Here is a 14,330-nt window from a genome sequence, read left to right on the forward strand (position 1 = left end):
TATCCGTATACTGTATTTAATCACTTTTTGTTCCCATGGTAACTCAGGCAAAAGGGAAAAAAAAGAGGCAAAATGTTGAATCACTCCTAAAATTTTGGCAATACAATTAATAAGCATCTAAAAAAGAAAAGTGATCCGGGACATGTGTTTTAGAGGGGCTGTGCTACTTTTGAGCGGAGGGGGGGGGGGATGTGTAAAGTAATACATTTTTATGATGCAAGCCACATTATAGAATGGCTCATATAGCACACCTTAGAGCTTTACTGATTGTGTAAGGCCTGATTCACACCTATGCATTTTGCAGATTTGCACTACAGAACATGTTCCATAAGAAACCATGTTAAATGGACTGTAGTGCATATCTGAAAAATGCAAAAAGCACTAACAAAACATAGGTGTGAATCAGGCCTTAGGCATTTTACACTGGTTGTATTTAAACTGACCATTTCAAGTGTACCTACTAAAGTGTGTGTGTGGTGGTGGTGGTGGTGGTGGTGGTGGTTTTTATTTTTTTTTTGTCTAGATATTTTTTGCTTTGGCCCATTACAGAGATTTCTCATGATTTCCTGACTCAGATACACAATAAAAGCGAGCAGAAATCTTCCCAAAATTAAGGATATTTCCCAGTTTAGGGCCTGTTTACAGGAGCACCACACTCTGAAAATTGGTCCCTGGTGGATCTCCTCCCGAATGGCTGGCTGTTTTTTTTTTTTTGTTTTTTTTTTTGTTTTTTATGCAGCTAAACAGGAATTTTGAGTAGGAATACTGCACCTAACTATTTATTTTTACTGCCATACTGTCCTTGGCCACATGTATAAACGAGGCCTAGACAGTTGTCACAAAAACAGCTGTCCTTATTGGAAGACACTCGCCTCTTGCTCTGGTGACCGCTGTAACATTTTGCATTTCCCATCACTTCTGTCTCGTTGACAGTGGTCACTAGGTCCCCCCCCCCCCCCCCCCCCCCACCCAGGGGGGAACAAAAATGACATTTGACAGAGGGTCTAACCTTTCCCTACATGAATAAAAACTTTAAAAACAAATACGTTTTTTTGCCTTTACATACACTTTAACTTAACTATACCATTTCAGAAAAATACAGGCCTTCTTGTTACTGAAACAGTGTTTGGGATTCAATGCATATATTGTAAGGCCCCTTTCAAACTGATGGACCGATTGGGTACATCTGTCAATTTTTCAGATGGACCCAATTGGACCATTCATTGCTCTCTATGTAGTGGACATGTGTCCGCTAATAACCATCAGCATCCTATCCGATCCTGTCTGCTAAAAACTGACGGATGGGGATCTGTTTCCCCATCTGTCTGGCGGATCAAATTGGATGAGTCGGATAGAAATGGACAGGCTTTCCATTTCCTTTTGACTGCCCCATAGAGAACAGCAGGCTGTGTATGTGTCCGCTCTGCATAGACCTGTCATCTGCCTGCTCAGCGGGCAGATCCGCTGGATGGAGTTTACCCCGTGCGAAAGGGGCTTTACAGTCATAATATGTGGAGGAATAAATACAACATAGGAACTATTGTCTTCTTATGTCCCTGCACAATATGGCTAAGGTGCTGCAGGATTGAGAAATCAGCCAGCTGTTTGTTTAGTGGTACAGTTCTTGCCGGATCTTGTGTCTAGGTCCCGTGATGTTCTGGCTTTGGACCCAAAAATCCATTTAACAGGATGTTTATATTGATCTATGAGCAGCACTTCCTATGTAGGAAGCCACATCCTCCTCTTCATCCTCATTTATCCCATCAATTCATTTTAACGTCACCAAACCATCTTTTAATGGATGTCTGGTTTAAGAAAATGCAGACTTCATCAAAGGAGATATATAAATCAGAATATCATGTGTTTGTTTTTGTTTTTGTTTTTTTTAATAAATAAAATAATGCAGACATGTTACACACAAAACCTAATGTGTGTGTATATTTTTATTTGGACAGTAATACTGCAAGGTATAACATTTCTTTGTAAAGCGGAGTGGGTTATATCATACCCTATTTTAAACAGTTTTGTGTTGTTGCAATTTTATGAAAGGCATATAAAGATTACCTCACTGGGGAAATTATCCTTGTTTCAAATAGAATATTGTGTAATGTGAGGATTATTGATCTTACTGCTGTTTAAAGCATAATGTATATTGAGAGTCTCTTGACCCTTTGAGAACCAATTAGCACGTGGCCTTTTGCCTTAAGGGAGACATGATATCCTCCTGTAATCGCCAATATAGTTTTATATATTTTATAAGGGAATTTTTTTTCTGTTACTGAGTCTGTCTAGCTTCCTTAGTTCTTCCCTTGCTGTTTACCCTATAAGATTGAATGCTTATGGTGAGCAAGATGCGAGTGGGCTGCTTAGTGGCATCATCAAAGGTAACATTAGAAAAAAGATCTACATAAAAGGACGATGGGGTTGATTTACTAAAGGCAAATAGACTGTGCAAGGGCATTTGCTTCAGGGCTAAGTAAATGAGGGGAAGCTATGCTTATTTCCATCATTCGTTCATGCACAAGCAAAAATGCTGTTTTTTACTTTTCTTTGCATGGGATTGGGTATTCTTTGCAACATGAAGCCTCCCCCCATTTGCTAAGCTCTGGAGTCAATGCCCATGCAGACTGCAACTGCACTTGCAAAGTGCACATTCTATTTGCCTTTAGTAAATCATCCCAAATGACATGGGTATTGCTTAATGCTGCAGTGATGTATAAGCTTGCCATTTTCTTAATGCATTTGCATTTTTATTTTTATATTTTTACAGTTCTATGTCCTGGGTCCAATTCTATTCCCCTTGCGTTTCCTACTGGCTGCCATCTTTCTGTTTCTAATGTGGCCAATAGCTGCACTTCGAGTCTCTGGCATGACAGAAGAAGAGCTGAGCCGGTCAATACGACATAGGCGCACGTAAGTCCAAAGCCAGTCTATGGAAGTGATGATAATGTTTAGAGGTATTTGTCATCGTTATACAGAACAGCACATTCATTTATTTCCATTTCTCCCATTTCCATTCCCCATTCCACGTGTCTTCTTCCCTTATGCACACAGCATTCTACATCACTTGATTTACGCACTGAGCCGCACTATGTTCTTCATGTGTGGCTTCCACTGGATCACCATCCGTGGCCGCCGCGCCTCCAGCTCTGAGGCCCCACTGCTGGTTGTGGCCCCTCACTCCACCTTCTTTGACCCCATTGTTACTGTGGTGTGTGACCTCCCATCAGTTGTGTCCCGAGTGGAGAACCTCAACATCCCTGTGATTGGAGGTGAGCCAATTAATAAACTCTTATGGAAATCTCCATGCTTTTCTGCTTATACATCTGTGCACTAGTTTGGGCATCTCTGGTTTTATAAAATCAGAGGGATTATAATATTATACTGCGCTATTAACAACTACAATGAACAGCTGCAGACACTGCAATTTGACAACATTGTACAATAGTATAAAAGAAGAAAGTGCTGCGTTAAGATTGGTGATATAAAGTGACCTGTGCTAATATATTATGTAAAGCAATACACATATCCACATATTTAAATGCCAAATATATATATATATAGTGAACAAAAAAATTCACTAAAAACCACGGGTGTTTTTAACTTGAATATTATTAGGAGAAACCCTGAAGGTCCATTCAAGAGATCACCATGGTGTACATATCTGCCACCCACACAGAGGGTTAAATGCACTTACCAAAATTTGTGGGTTCCAAAGCTTATGGCACCGTGTCAAGCAGGCATCAGGAGAATAAGCTCCCCAAAACTATAATCTGTGCGATGGGTCAGCCAATCATACTGCACATAGTTCAGGGCAAAGACCTCTCTTTCAATCCAGCAGATCAACTTGGGCTTGCCAGCAGAATAAATGCCCCATTATGGCCTAGTAGACTCCACCCTTCATCTACAGGTGCCTCAATCAGAGTTCTGATCCACAATAGAAGGCACTGCAGGAGAATTATTGCTGTTAATCTGAGAAGCGGGAAGATTGGCGTGTGGATGGTAATCCGAAAGGTAACAAGCCCAAATTGTTCTACTGGATTAAAAGAGAAGTCTGCCCTGAACTATGCGAGGTCTGTTTGGCTGACTTGTTTTATTCCAGTTAAAACACCCGTGGTTTTTACTTCTATGAACTTTTACGTTTATTGATGAACTTGCTTTAGTGACTTTTTTTTTTTTCACTGTTCACATATATATATATATATATATATATATATATATATATATATATATATATATATATATATATATATATATATATATATATATATATATATATATATATATATATATATATATATTTGCACTATATATGGGTTTGCACTATATATGGGTTTGGCATTTTAATATGTGGATATGTGTACTGCTTTACATAATATTAGCACAAGTCACTTTATATCACAAATCTTAGCGCAGCACTTTTCTTCTTTTATTTTATAAAATCAGGGTGTACACAGAAGAGGATTCAAGCTCTCCATGGAACAGATAAAGGGTTCTTGCACACGGCTGTAGAGTAGAATAAAATCCTTTTTGTTGTGGCTCATAAATAGCCAGGCATGACCTAATCTGCAATATATGTCAATAGGCTAACCAGCTGCAGCACCCAAGAGCCATAACGGGCAAATTTTATTCTACATGGCCGTACTCCCTAATGTACAGCCATGTGCAAGAACCCTTAAAGGATAAGTTCACATTTTAGAAAAAAAAAAATGAAATGCAGTTAAATGCTGTAAAGCATTGCACCAGCGATCAGCAGATCATTGGTTCCATGCAGGGCTCCTGCTGATCTGTCAGTGCATCTGTGTGCCCGTACATCTTGCATGGGCAAGCAGATACAATCTGACAGGAAGAATCAATGAACTACCACAGCGCTCCACAGCACCGTGGTAGTTCATTGAGAACTACAAGCGGACAGCCGCAAAGGATGTGGTAGCGGCTGCAGCATTGGTAACATGTTGCATGTTCCCAAAGGTGAACTTATCCTTTAAACTTGCCCTCTTTATTTCTAATATTTACTGCTTTAAACAGTCTAAGATAGTCAACCATACTGAACTTTGCAGGCACCACAAGGCACTGTTGTTACCTTGGAAATATTTTAGGTTGGGTGAGGTTCACTTTAAACCTAACCCTAGTCAAAACTTTTTTTGTTTTGTGCCAGATTCTTAAGAGATTAGGACATATAAATTCTGCGGGGTTCGATATAACCATTTTCTCATTAGTGCATGCAAAGCTAATGCCAACATTGGTTTGACAGCCATGCACCTGCATGTGGGAATGTTGCTTGTGCAGGTGGCGCAGTTGCATGCTTTGGCAAATGTTTACAATAAGTTAAAGTAGAACTAAAGGCAATTTTTTTTTTTTTTTTTCATTTTGGATAGAGTAAGGTAGGGTTAAATCTGTAAGGTTTATTTTTGCCATCTGTGTCCCATTGGAGAGATTTCCCTTCATTTCCTGTCCCATAGCCAAACAGGACGTTCAAGAAAATCCCTCTAAAGCGAGGGAGTCCCTGGTTGTCATCAGAACTAAAGTTCCCCATTGGAAGATATCCCCACTTTGTTTTGAAAACAAAGCAAGAATTTAGGCTTTTCATTTACTTTCACTTTCAGTGATGATAGTAAACCTGACAGGTGTTCTAATCCCTCTCCACTCTGTCCAAATCTTAAAAAATAAAAGTTTTGCCTTTCACTATAATTTTAATTGGGCAAGTCAGCTTGTGATGGCATGCAGGCGGTAGATCCTAATTGGATACTTTTGGTCCTAAAGAGTCCCTGCAATCTGTCTTCAGCCTTTGTAAAGAGCCAGCTGGTCTGCTCTGTGGGTTCCTTTTGTTTCTAATAGACTTCAGTGTATGACCTCCTTGTACATTCCATTGGCTAGGTTGTTAGCTCTTGGGTTTGCATTTTGGAGATGTTTGCTGCATAAATTCTACACCATCAGTGGCTCTTGTGAAGATCTAGTGTCCCTTGAATAACCCCTAGTGAGAGCCTTTTGCCAAATTGGCCAGGAGCATACCCCTCCATCCTTAATCTGTGTGCACACATCCTTTATCTAGGTTAGATGTCTCTATGTGATAACCAGACACTCACTACTAATATGGAACATTTTGGATGCAGACCTAAGACATTACACCTTTTTGTGGCTTTTCATGTAAATTCCCTCTAGTGGAACATGCAGAAGGGACATCCTGATAGAACTTGGTGATCAATAATGGACCCTTGTCTAACCATCACCACCCCAATCTCTGCCTTTTTCCTGGCCTCACCCTCTCTGTACCATACTTTGGTTGTCTGTCTGTCTTTCTGGCATTGAACTTTAGCTCAGTGGTTTGAACTACTAGCTAGGAACACTTAGGTCATGGGTTCAAATCATAACTAGGTCAACACCTGGCTGAAATTGAAATGGCGAATGCATAAGCGCTGGTAAAGACTTAGTCCCACATATTGTCTACTACTGCTCCTTGGCCAGTCTGATATTTTGTCTGCCACCAGCAAAGCCAGGCCTTGGTTGAACACTGGTGGTGGCTACAGACGCTACAATCACACAATCGGTGACTCTGGTCAAAAATTAGGTAGCACTTGGCAATAACCTGTTACCATCCCGCTGGAGCATTTTCTGTCATTCTTACCCTTACTGGATCTATCCAGTTCAGCGATTCCAAAAAAGGCACATTTTGATTAAGTGTTGGGTAACATCATTTACCATGTGAGGATTTTAGAATTCAGATATTTCTCTTTTCTTTGATTCTGTCCACACACTCTTTATAAGATGCTGATGAATTATTATAGCATACAGGTGCTCAGTCCTATGTAAAAGTCACTTTAAAAAGACCTAAATGGAGTGGTAAGGATGTACGAGGAAGGTGAGTATAAGGGGTCTGGAGGTGGGCTTTTGCCTTCGTTCACACTGAAAACAGCTTTGAAATCGTGTAAGTTCATTTGAACTCTCACGATTTTAAAGACGCATTTTGGGTCGACTTGAAAGATGTTCGTGCGAGTTCATGCACAGATGTCTATTGAAATCGCACCTGAAGTTGCCAAAAGTAGTGCAGGAACTACTTTTGAAAAACGGTGTGGCAACGCAAAGTTGGCGTCGCATAGATTGGGGCGCTCCTATTGCCGGCAATAGGCTACGATTTGACATGCGATTTGACCTGTCAAATTGTGCCGATGTGAACGGGGGCTTAGAGAGACTTAGCACTTTGCCCTGAATTTGGAAAGTAATATACTTTAAGTAGCAGACTGTATTTGCTTACAGTGCCTTGCAAAAGTATTCGTGCCCCTTGACATTTTCCACATTTTGTCATGTTACAATCAAAAAAGTTAAATGTATTTTATTGGGATTTTATGTGATAGACCAACACAAAGTGGCACATAATTGTGAAGTGGAAGGAAAATGTTAAATGGTTTTCAACATTTATTTACAAATAAATACTGTATGTGAAAAGTGTGGCGTGCATTTGTATTTAGCCCCCCCTGAATCAATACTTTGTACTAGAGACTAGAGAATGACATTTTTGCCCATTCTTCTTTGCAAAATAGTTCAAGCTCTGTCAGATTGGATGGAGAGCATCTATGAATAGCAATTTTCAAGTCTTGCCACAGATTCTCAATTGGATTTAGGTCTGGATTTTGACTGGGTCATTCTAACACATGAATATGCTTTGACCTAGGGCTGCAACTAACGATTATTTTCATAATCGATTAGTTGGCCGATTATTGTATAGATTAATCGGATAATAACCATAGAAAAAGCGTGGTGTATAATTAATTTATTTAATATGTAAAATTTTTAAAAAAAGGCAATTTATTCTTAAATATCTCTATACAGTGGTAATTATAAATAACCAACTATATGGTTAGGGAGCAAAATCTACAATCCACTCTGAGAATAACAGACAGAAGAGATATACTGTATATACTATTAGGCTACTTTTACACTGAGGCGTTTTACAGGTGTTTTTGCGCTAAAAATAGCGCATGAAAAGCACCTGTAAACTGCCTCTTCTGCAGCCCCAGTGTGAAAGCCTTTGTACTTTCACACTGGGGCGGTGCGCTTGCAGGACAGGAAAAAAAAGGTCCTGCAAGCAGCATCTTTCGGGTGGTGCTGGAGCACTGTATTTAGCGCTCCTAAACCGCCCCTTCCATTGAAATCAATGGCCAGTGCTGCCAAAGCGCTTTGGCAGCGGTGCATTTTGGGCACTTTTATCCCTTTTTTGGCCACTAGCGGGGGTGAAAAGCGCAGCTAAAATTTGCGGCGTTTTACCGCTAATGCTGCTAGCGCCTCAGTGTGAAGGTGCCCTTAGGAGTTGAATCTGGTAAATATCAGGCTCAGAGAAAAAAAAAATTAAAGACTTTTGCTGATTTTCAGACAGAACTGTAATGTACAGTTGCAATAAAAAGTATGTGAACCCTTTTGGAATGATATGGATTTCTGCACAAATTGGTCATAAAATGTGATCTGATCTTTATCTAAGTCACAACAATAGACAATCGCAGTCTGCTTAAATTAATAACACACAAAGAATTAAATGTTACCATGTTTTTATTGAACACACCATGTAAACATTCACAGTGCAGGTGGAAAAAGTATGTGAACCCTTGGATTTAATAACTGGTTGAACCTCCTTTTGGCAGCAATAACTTCAACCAAACCTTTTTCTGTAGTTGCAGATCAAATGTGCACAACGGTCAGGAGTAATTCTTGACCATTCCTCTTTACAGAACTGTTTCAGTTCAGCAATATTCTTGGGATATCCGGTGAGAATCGCTTTCTTGAGGTTATGCCACAGCATCTCAATCGGGTTGAGGTCAGGACTCTGACTGGGCCACTCCAGAAGACGTACTTTCTTCTGTTTAAGCCATTCTGTTGTTGATTTACTTCTATGCTTTGGGTCGTTGTCCTGTTGCAACACCCATCTTCTGTTGAGCTTCAGCTGGTGGACAGATGGCCTTAAGTTCTCCTGCAAAATGTCTTGATAAACTTGGGAATTCATTTTTCCTTCGATAATAGCAATCCGTCCAGGCCCTGACGCAGCAAAGCAGCCCCAAACCATGATGCCCCCACCACCATACTTCACAGTTGGGATGAGGTTTTGATGTTGGTGTGCTGTGCCTCTTTTTCTCCACAGACAGTGTTGTGTGTTAATTCCAAACAACTCAACTTTGGTTACATCTGTCCACAGAATATTTTGCCAGTACTGCTGTGGAACATCCAGCTGCTCTTGTGCAAACTGTAAACGTGCAGCAATGTTTTTTTTTTGGACAGCAGTGGCTTCCTCTGTGGTATCCTCCCATGAAAGCCATTCTTGTTTAGTGTTTTACGTATCGTAGATTCATTAACAGGGATGTTAGCATATGCCAGAGACTTTTGTAAGTCTTTAGCTGACACTCTAGGATTCTTCTTCACCTCATTGAGCAGTCTGCGCTGTGCTCTTGCGGTCATCTTTACAGGACACCCACTCCTAGGGAGAGTAGCAGCAGCGCTGAACTTTCTCCATTTATAGACAATTTGTCTTACCATGGACTGATGAACAGCAAGGCTTTTGGAGATACTTTTATAACCCTTTCCAGCTTTATGCAAGTCAACAATTCTTAATCGTAGGTTTTGTGCGAGGCATCATTCACATCAGGCAATGCTTCTTGTGAAAAGCAAACCCAGAACTGGTGTGTGTTTTTTATAGGGCAGGGCAGCTGTAACCAACACCTCCAATCTCATCTCATTGATAGGACTCCAGTTAGCTGACACCTCACTCCAATTAGCTCTTGGAGATCTCATTAGTCTAGGGGTTCACATACTTTTTCCACCTGCACTGTGAATGTTTACATGGTGTATTCAATAAAAACATGGTAACATTTAATTCTTTGTGTGTTATTAGTTTAAGCAGACTGTGATTGTCTATTGTTGTGACTTAGATGAAGATCAGATCACATTTTATGACCAATTTGTGCAGAAATCCATATCATTCCAAAAGGGTTCACATACTTTTTATTGCAACTGTATTATATTCTGACCATACAAAAACAATATCTTCCTTCAAAAAAAGTATGTCATTTTAGGAACGTTTGTTCGATTTTCTAATCGTTAGTGGGGTCAAATTGACGTTCGTTTTTGACCAGTGACAGGACAATTTGAAGGAGCAGAATAGAAAACTTCTTGGTGAAAGGAGTTTTCAGACAGTGTATGTGGTTTTCGCTCAGAAATTACATTTGTTTTAAAACTGAATGTTAAACGCAAAAGAGAAATTTTCAAACATTCTTTCATTCAGCGAATGTACAAAGATTTTTTGTATGAATATTCTTGTCCGAAAATCAATATGTGTATGGCCAGCATAAGGCTCGGCTCACATATATGCAGTTTGCTTTTGATCTGTTTCTGCAGTGCTTTTTGCTGTGTGTTTTGCAGTTTTGCATTTTGTTATGCTTTTTGTTGGCCAATTTGTTGTTGGGCAGATTAAGAAATGCAAATTGCTGCAAAGAAGCACTAAATGCTTTTCTGCAGCTTCTCCATTGAAGTCTATTGAACCAAAAAAAGCACCGTTTTGCGTTTTTGAAAAAAGTTAAGTACTTGATCCTTTCCAAATACGCAGCGGCTGAAAAAAAACATAGATGTGAACATGTCACATAGGAAATGATGATAAATTAACTGTTATGCGTTTTTGGTGCTTTTTGCATGAACACACAGGTGTGAACCAGGCCTAAGACGTTTAGTAGCAGCAGCATGCTTTTTTTTTTTTGTATCACCTGTCATAATGGGGTTAAAAAAAATAAAATTAGCCCTTTATGTACAAAAAGAGCAGATAATCCCTACTATAAGGGGTTCATTTATACGGTGAAACAACAAAAGTAATAATATATATTACTTATCTATAATAATAAATACACCCAGAATTAGGATATATGGGCATTATAACTAGGAGTCTATATCTATATGGTGGGGGGGGATAGAAATCTTTTTATAATAAAGTAGTACTAAAAGCTGAGACTTTTTTATCTCCTATCTCTATCTCAATCTCTATCTCTTGTAAAGGTTTACTTTTTTTTTTTAAACAACAAACATGTTATACTTACCTGCTCTGTGTAATGGTTTTGCACAGAGCAGCCCTGATTCTCCTCTTCTGGGGCCCCCCACTGACGCTTCTGGCTCCTCCTGCCCTCAGAGTGCACCAATAGCAAGCTGCAAAGTATAGTAAAGAGTGCCCCTATAGCAAGGTAAAAAATTTTTTTTCGGACTTTAGAACTTCTCACTTCCTGGCCAGGACTACATGTCCCATGAGGCATTGCTCCTCACAGATTCACATCTGCAAGTTCTCAGGCACTTTCTCACATGTATGGATGGTGTACTGAGCTGAATGTGTGCTGCACTGTGTCTTCTGACATGTATGGAGGGTTTACTGAGCTGTAAGTGTGTGCTGTACTGTATTTCCTGATATGTAAACAAATGATGCATTCTGAATGCAGGCCAACTAATCGTCTGGCCGATTGATCGATTATGAAAATAGTTGATAACTATTTTCATAATCAATTTGTTGTTTCGACCCTACTTTGATCTAAACCATTACTTTGAAACTCTGGCTGTATGTTAAGGGTCGCTGTCCTGCTGCAGGGTGAACCTCCGCCCCATCCTCAAGTATTTTTCAGACGCTAACAGGTTTTCATCTAATATTGCCCTGTATTTTGGCTCCATCCATCTTCCCATTAACTTTGACCAGCTTCACTATTCCTGTTGAAGAAAAGCATCCCCACAACATGATGCTGCCACCACCATGTTTCACAGTGGGGATGGTGTGTACAGGGTGATGTGCAGTGTTAGTTTTCCGCCACACATAGCATTTTGCTTTTAGGCCAGAAAGTTCAATTTTGGTCTCATCTAACCAGAGCACCCTCTCCCACAAGGCCTCTCGCAAACTGCTAATCGGACTTCTTATGGCTTTCTTTCAACAATGGCTTTCTTTTTGACACTCTTCCATAAAGGCCAGATTTGTGGAGTGCACGACTAATAGTTGTCCTGTGGACAGATTCTCCCACCTGAGCTGTGGATCTCTGCAGCTCGTTCGGAGTTACCATGGTTCTCTGAATAATGCTCTCCTTGCCCGGCCAGTCAGGTGGACAGCCATGTCTTGGTAGGTTTGCAGTTGTGCCATACTCTTTCCATTTTCGGATGATGGATTGAACAGTGCTTCGTGAGATGTTCAAAGCTTGGGATATTTTTTTATTACCTGACCCTGCTTTAAACTTCTCCACAACTTTATCCCTGACCTGTCTGGTGTGTTCCTTGACCTTCATTATGCCGTTTGTTCAATAAGGTTCTCTAACAAACCTCTGAGGGCTTCACAGAACAGCTGTATTTATACTGAGATTAAATTACACACAGGTGGACTCTATTTACTAATTAGGTGAAGGCAATTGGTTCCACTAGATTTTAGTTAGGGGTATCAAAGTAAAGGGGGCTGAATACAAATGCACGCCACACTTTTCAGATATTTATTTGTAAAAAAAAAAATTGAAAATCATTTAGCATTTTCCTTCTGCTTCACAATTATGTGCCAGTTTGTGTTGGTCTATCACATAAAATACCAATAAAATACATTTACGTTTTTGGTTGCAACAAAACAAAATGTGGAAAATTTCAAGGGGTATGAATACTTTTTTTAAGACACTGTATGTTAACTGCAATACAAATGTTGCCATGTTCAGCTAGTTGTGCACATTGGCTACTTGGCACTGGAGCTTTGCCCTGGTTTTCATAATCTGTCCACAGCATATATAAATTAAACATGCGCGAAGAATGCTATACAAAAAAAAGGCAAGCTTTTAATGGTAAAAATGTATTTTATCATCGGTGCTCTTTTAGGCCTCATTCACAGAGGCACTGTGGCCACCACAGCATGAATAAGCCATTTGTTTATGAAGCTGGAGCTTTGTGAAGGTAGCCTATGTTACTCTATGGGGACATAGCAGCTGTACAGGCACAGCCACACATCCTAATTTGACAGGCGCGCAGGGGCAGCTTCACCAATCTATTCGGATCCACTTACCCGCACCTTTACACTTGTCAAACTAGGAAGTGTGGCTGTGTCTGTACAGCCTCTGTATCTCCATAGAGTAACATAGGCTGCCTGCATGCAGCTCCAGCCACATAATCAAAGGACTTCTTCATCCTGTACGGGTCATAAGCGCCCATGTGAATGAGGCCTTATGCTGCAGTGAATCTAAAATAAAAATGTGTACATCTGAACATGAGAAAGCTAATGTAGACTTAAAGAGCTATAAATGTACACAAAAAGTCAGTTTTATAATGTACGCAGCAGAGTCCATGACACCTACATTTTCTGTAGGCTTTTTAGCATATCTGATTTGGGGCCTTGAACTGTTATGTATAATTGAGTTTGCTACAGTTTTGTGATCTTTTCCTTAGCTCTGCTTCGATTCAATCAATCCATTATGGTGTCCCGACATGACCCAGCATCACGGAAAAAAGTGGTGGAGGAAGTGAAGAGACGAGCAACCTCCCGTGGGGAGTGGCCACAGGTGGATTGTTCATTTTCTCTCTCATAGAGATCATCCCATTGTTTATCCACTAAGAACCTGTTGATAGTTCAATTCAAGTTTTATAGAACCATCTTCTGTCTTTTCTTTAAACTGGCAATACATGGCTCAGCTTGATTTTGAAATCAAAAAGGCTTAAAGGACAACTTCAGTAAAGTAAAGCCCCCTGAGCACAGTCAGCCTGGTAAAATACTTTCCTTCCTCCCAATCCTGAGATCTTCGCTGTGAGGTCATGCCTGGCACGGCACAGCCTTGGCAAATAATACATCCCAGGAGGAAACCCTTTCTATTGTGCACATGTACTATGTTCCCATTCATTTATATGGATGAGCCATACTCCACTGGCTTGTTGGAGGCCACCATGGCTCATACATAGAAATAAAAGGGGCTTTTTCTGCAAAGACTTCGCAATGCCAGATAGGACCTCACAGTAAAGATTTTGACAGCGGAGAGGAAGGAAAGTATTTTTCAAGATGAGCTGCACCCTAGGGAGAGCAGTTAATCTATAAAAAATAATCATTGGCAATATTTTTCTGTGGCTAGGATGCCAACTTTAGCATAAACCACTGATCTTACTGTATCTTGCTCATTTTAAATATTTTTTTTTAGACTTTAATACATGTATCCTTGCTTATAAACTCTTTATAACCCAGTCTGTCATTTTATAGTTAGTGGCACTTTAACTGTTCCTTAATTTTTATTATAATTTTTTTTTTTAGGTTTTGTTTTTCCCAGAGGGAACAAATGGCAATGGACAAGTGTTACTAAAATTTAAACCAGGTAAAT

At 39.9% G+C, this 14,330-nt stretch overlaps 1 protein-coding gene across 1 annotated transcript in view; it reads left to right on the forward strand.

Moving 5' to 3' along the window:
• Window positions 1–14,330, forward strand: part of LPCAT4 (lysophosphatidylcholine acyltransferase 4) — a 65,410-nt gene that overhangs the window by 31,882 nt on the left and 19,198 nt on the right. The window contains exons 2-5 of the mRNA XM_073632003.1: window positions 2,771–2,913; window positions 3,055–3,272; window positions 13,414–13,526; window positions 14,264–14,324. Of these exons, the coding sequence (XP_073488104.1) occupies window positions 2,771–2,913; window positions 3,055–3,272; window positions 13,414–13,526; window positions 14,264–14,324 (535 nt within the window). The remainder of the gene's footprint in view (window positions 1–2,770; window positions 2,914–3,054; window positions 3,273–13,413; window positions 13,527–14,263; window positions 14,325–14,330) is intronic.

Source organism: Aquarana catesbeiana, linkage group LG01 (assembly GCF_042186555.1).
Source record: "Aquarana catesbeiana isolate 2022-GZ linkage group LG01, ASM4218655v1, whole genome shotgun sequence".
Lineage (NCBI taxonomy): Eukaryota > Metazoa > Chordata > Amphibia > Anura > Ranidae > Aquarana > Aquarana catesbeiana.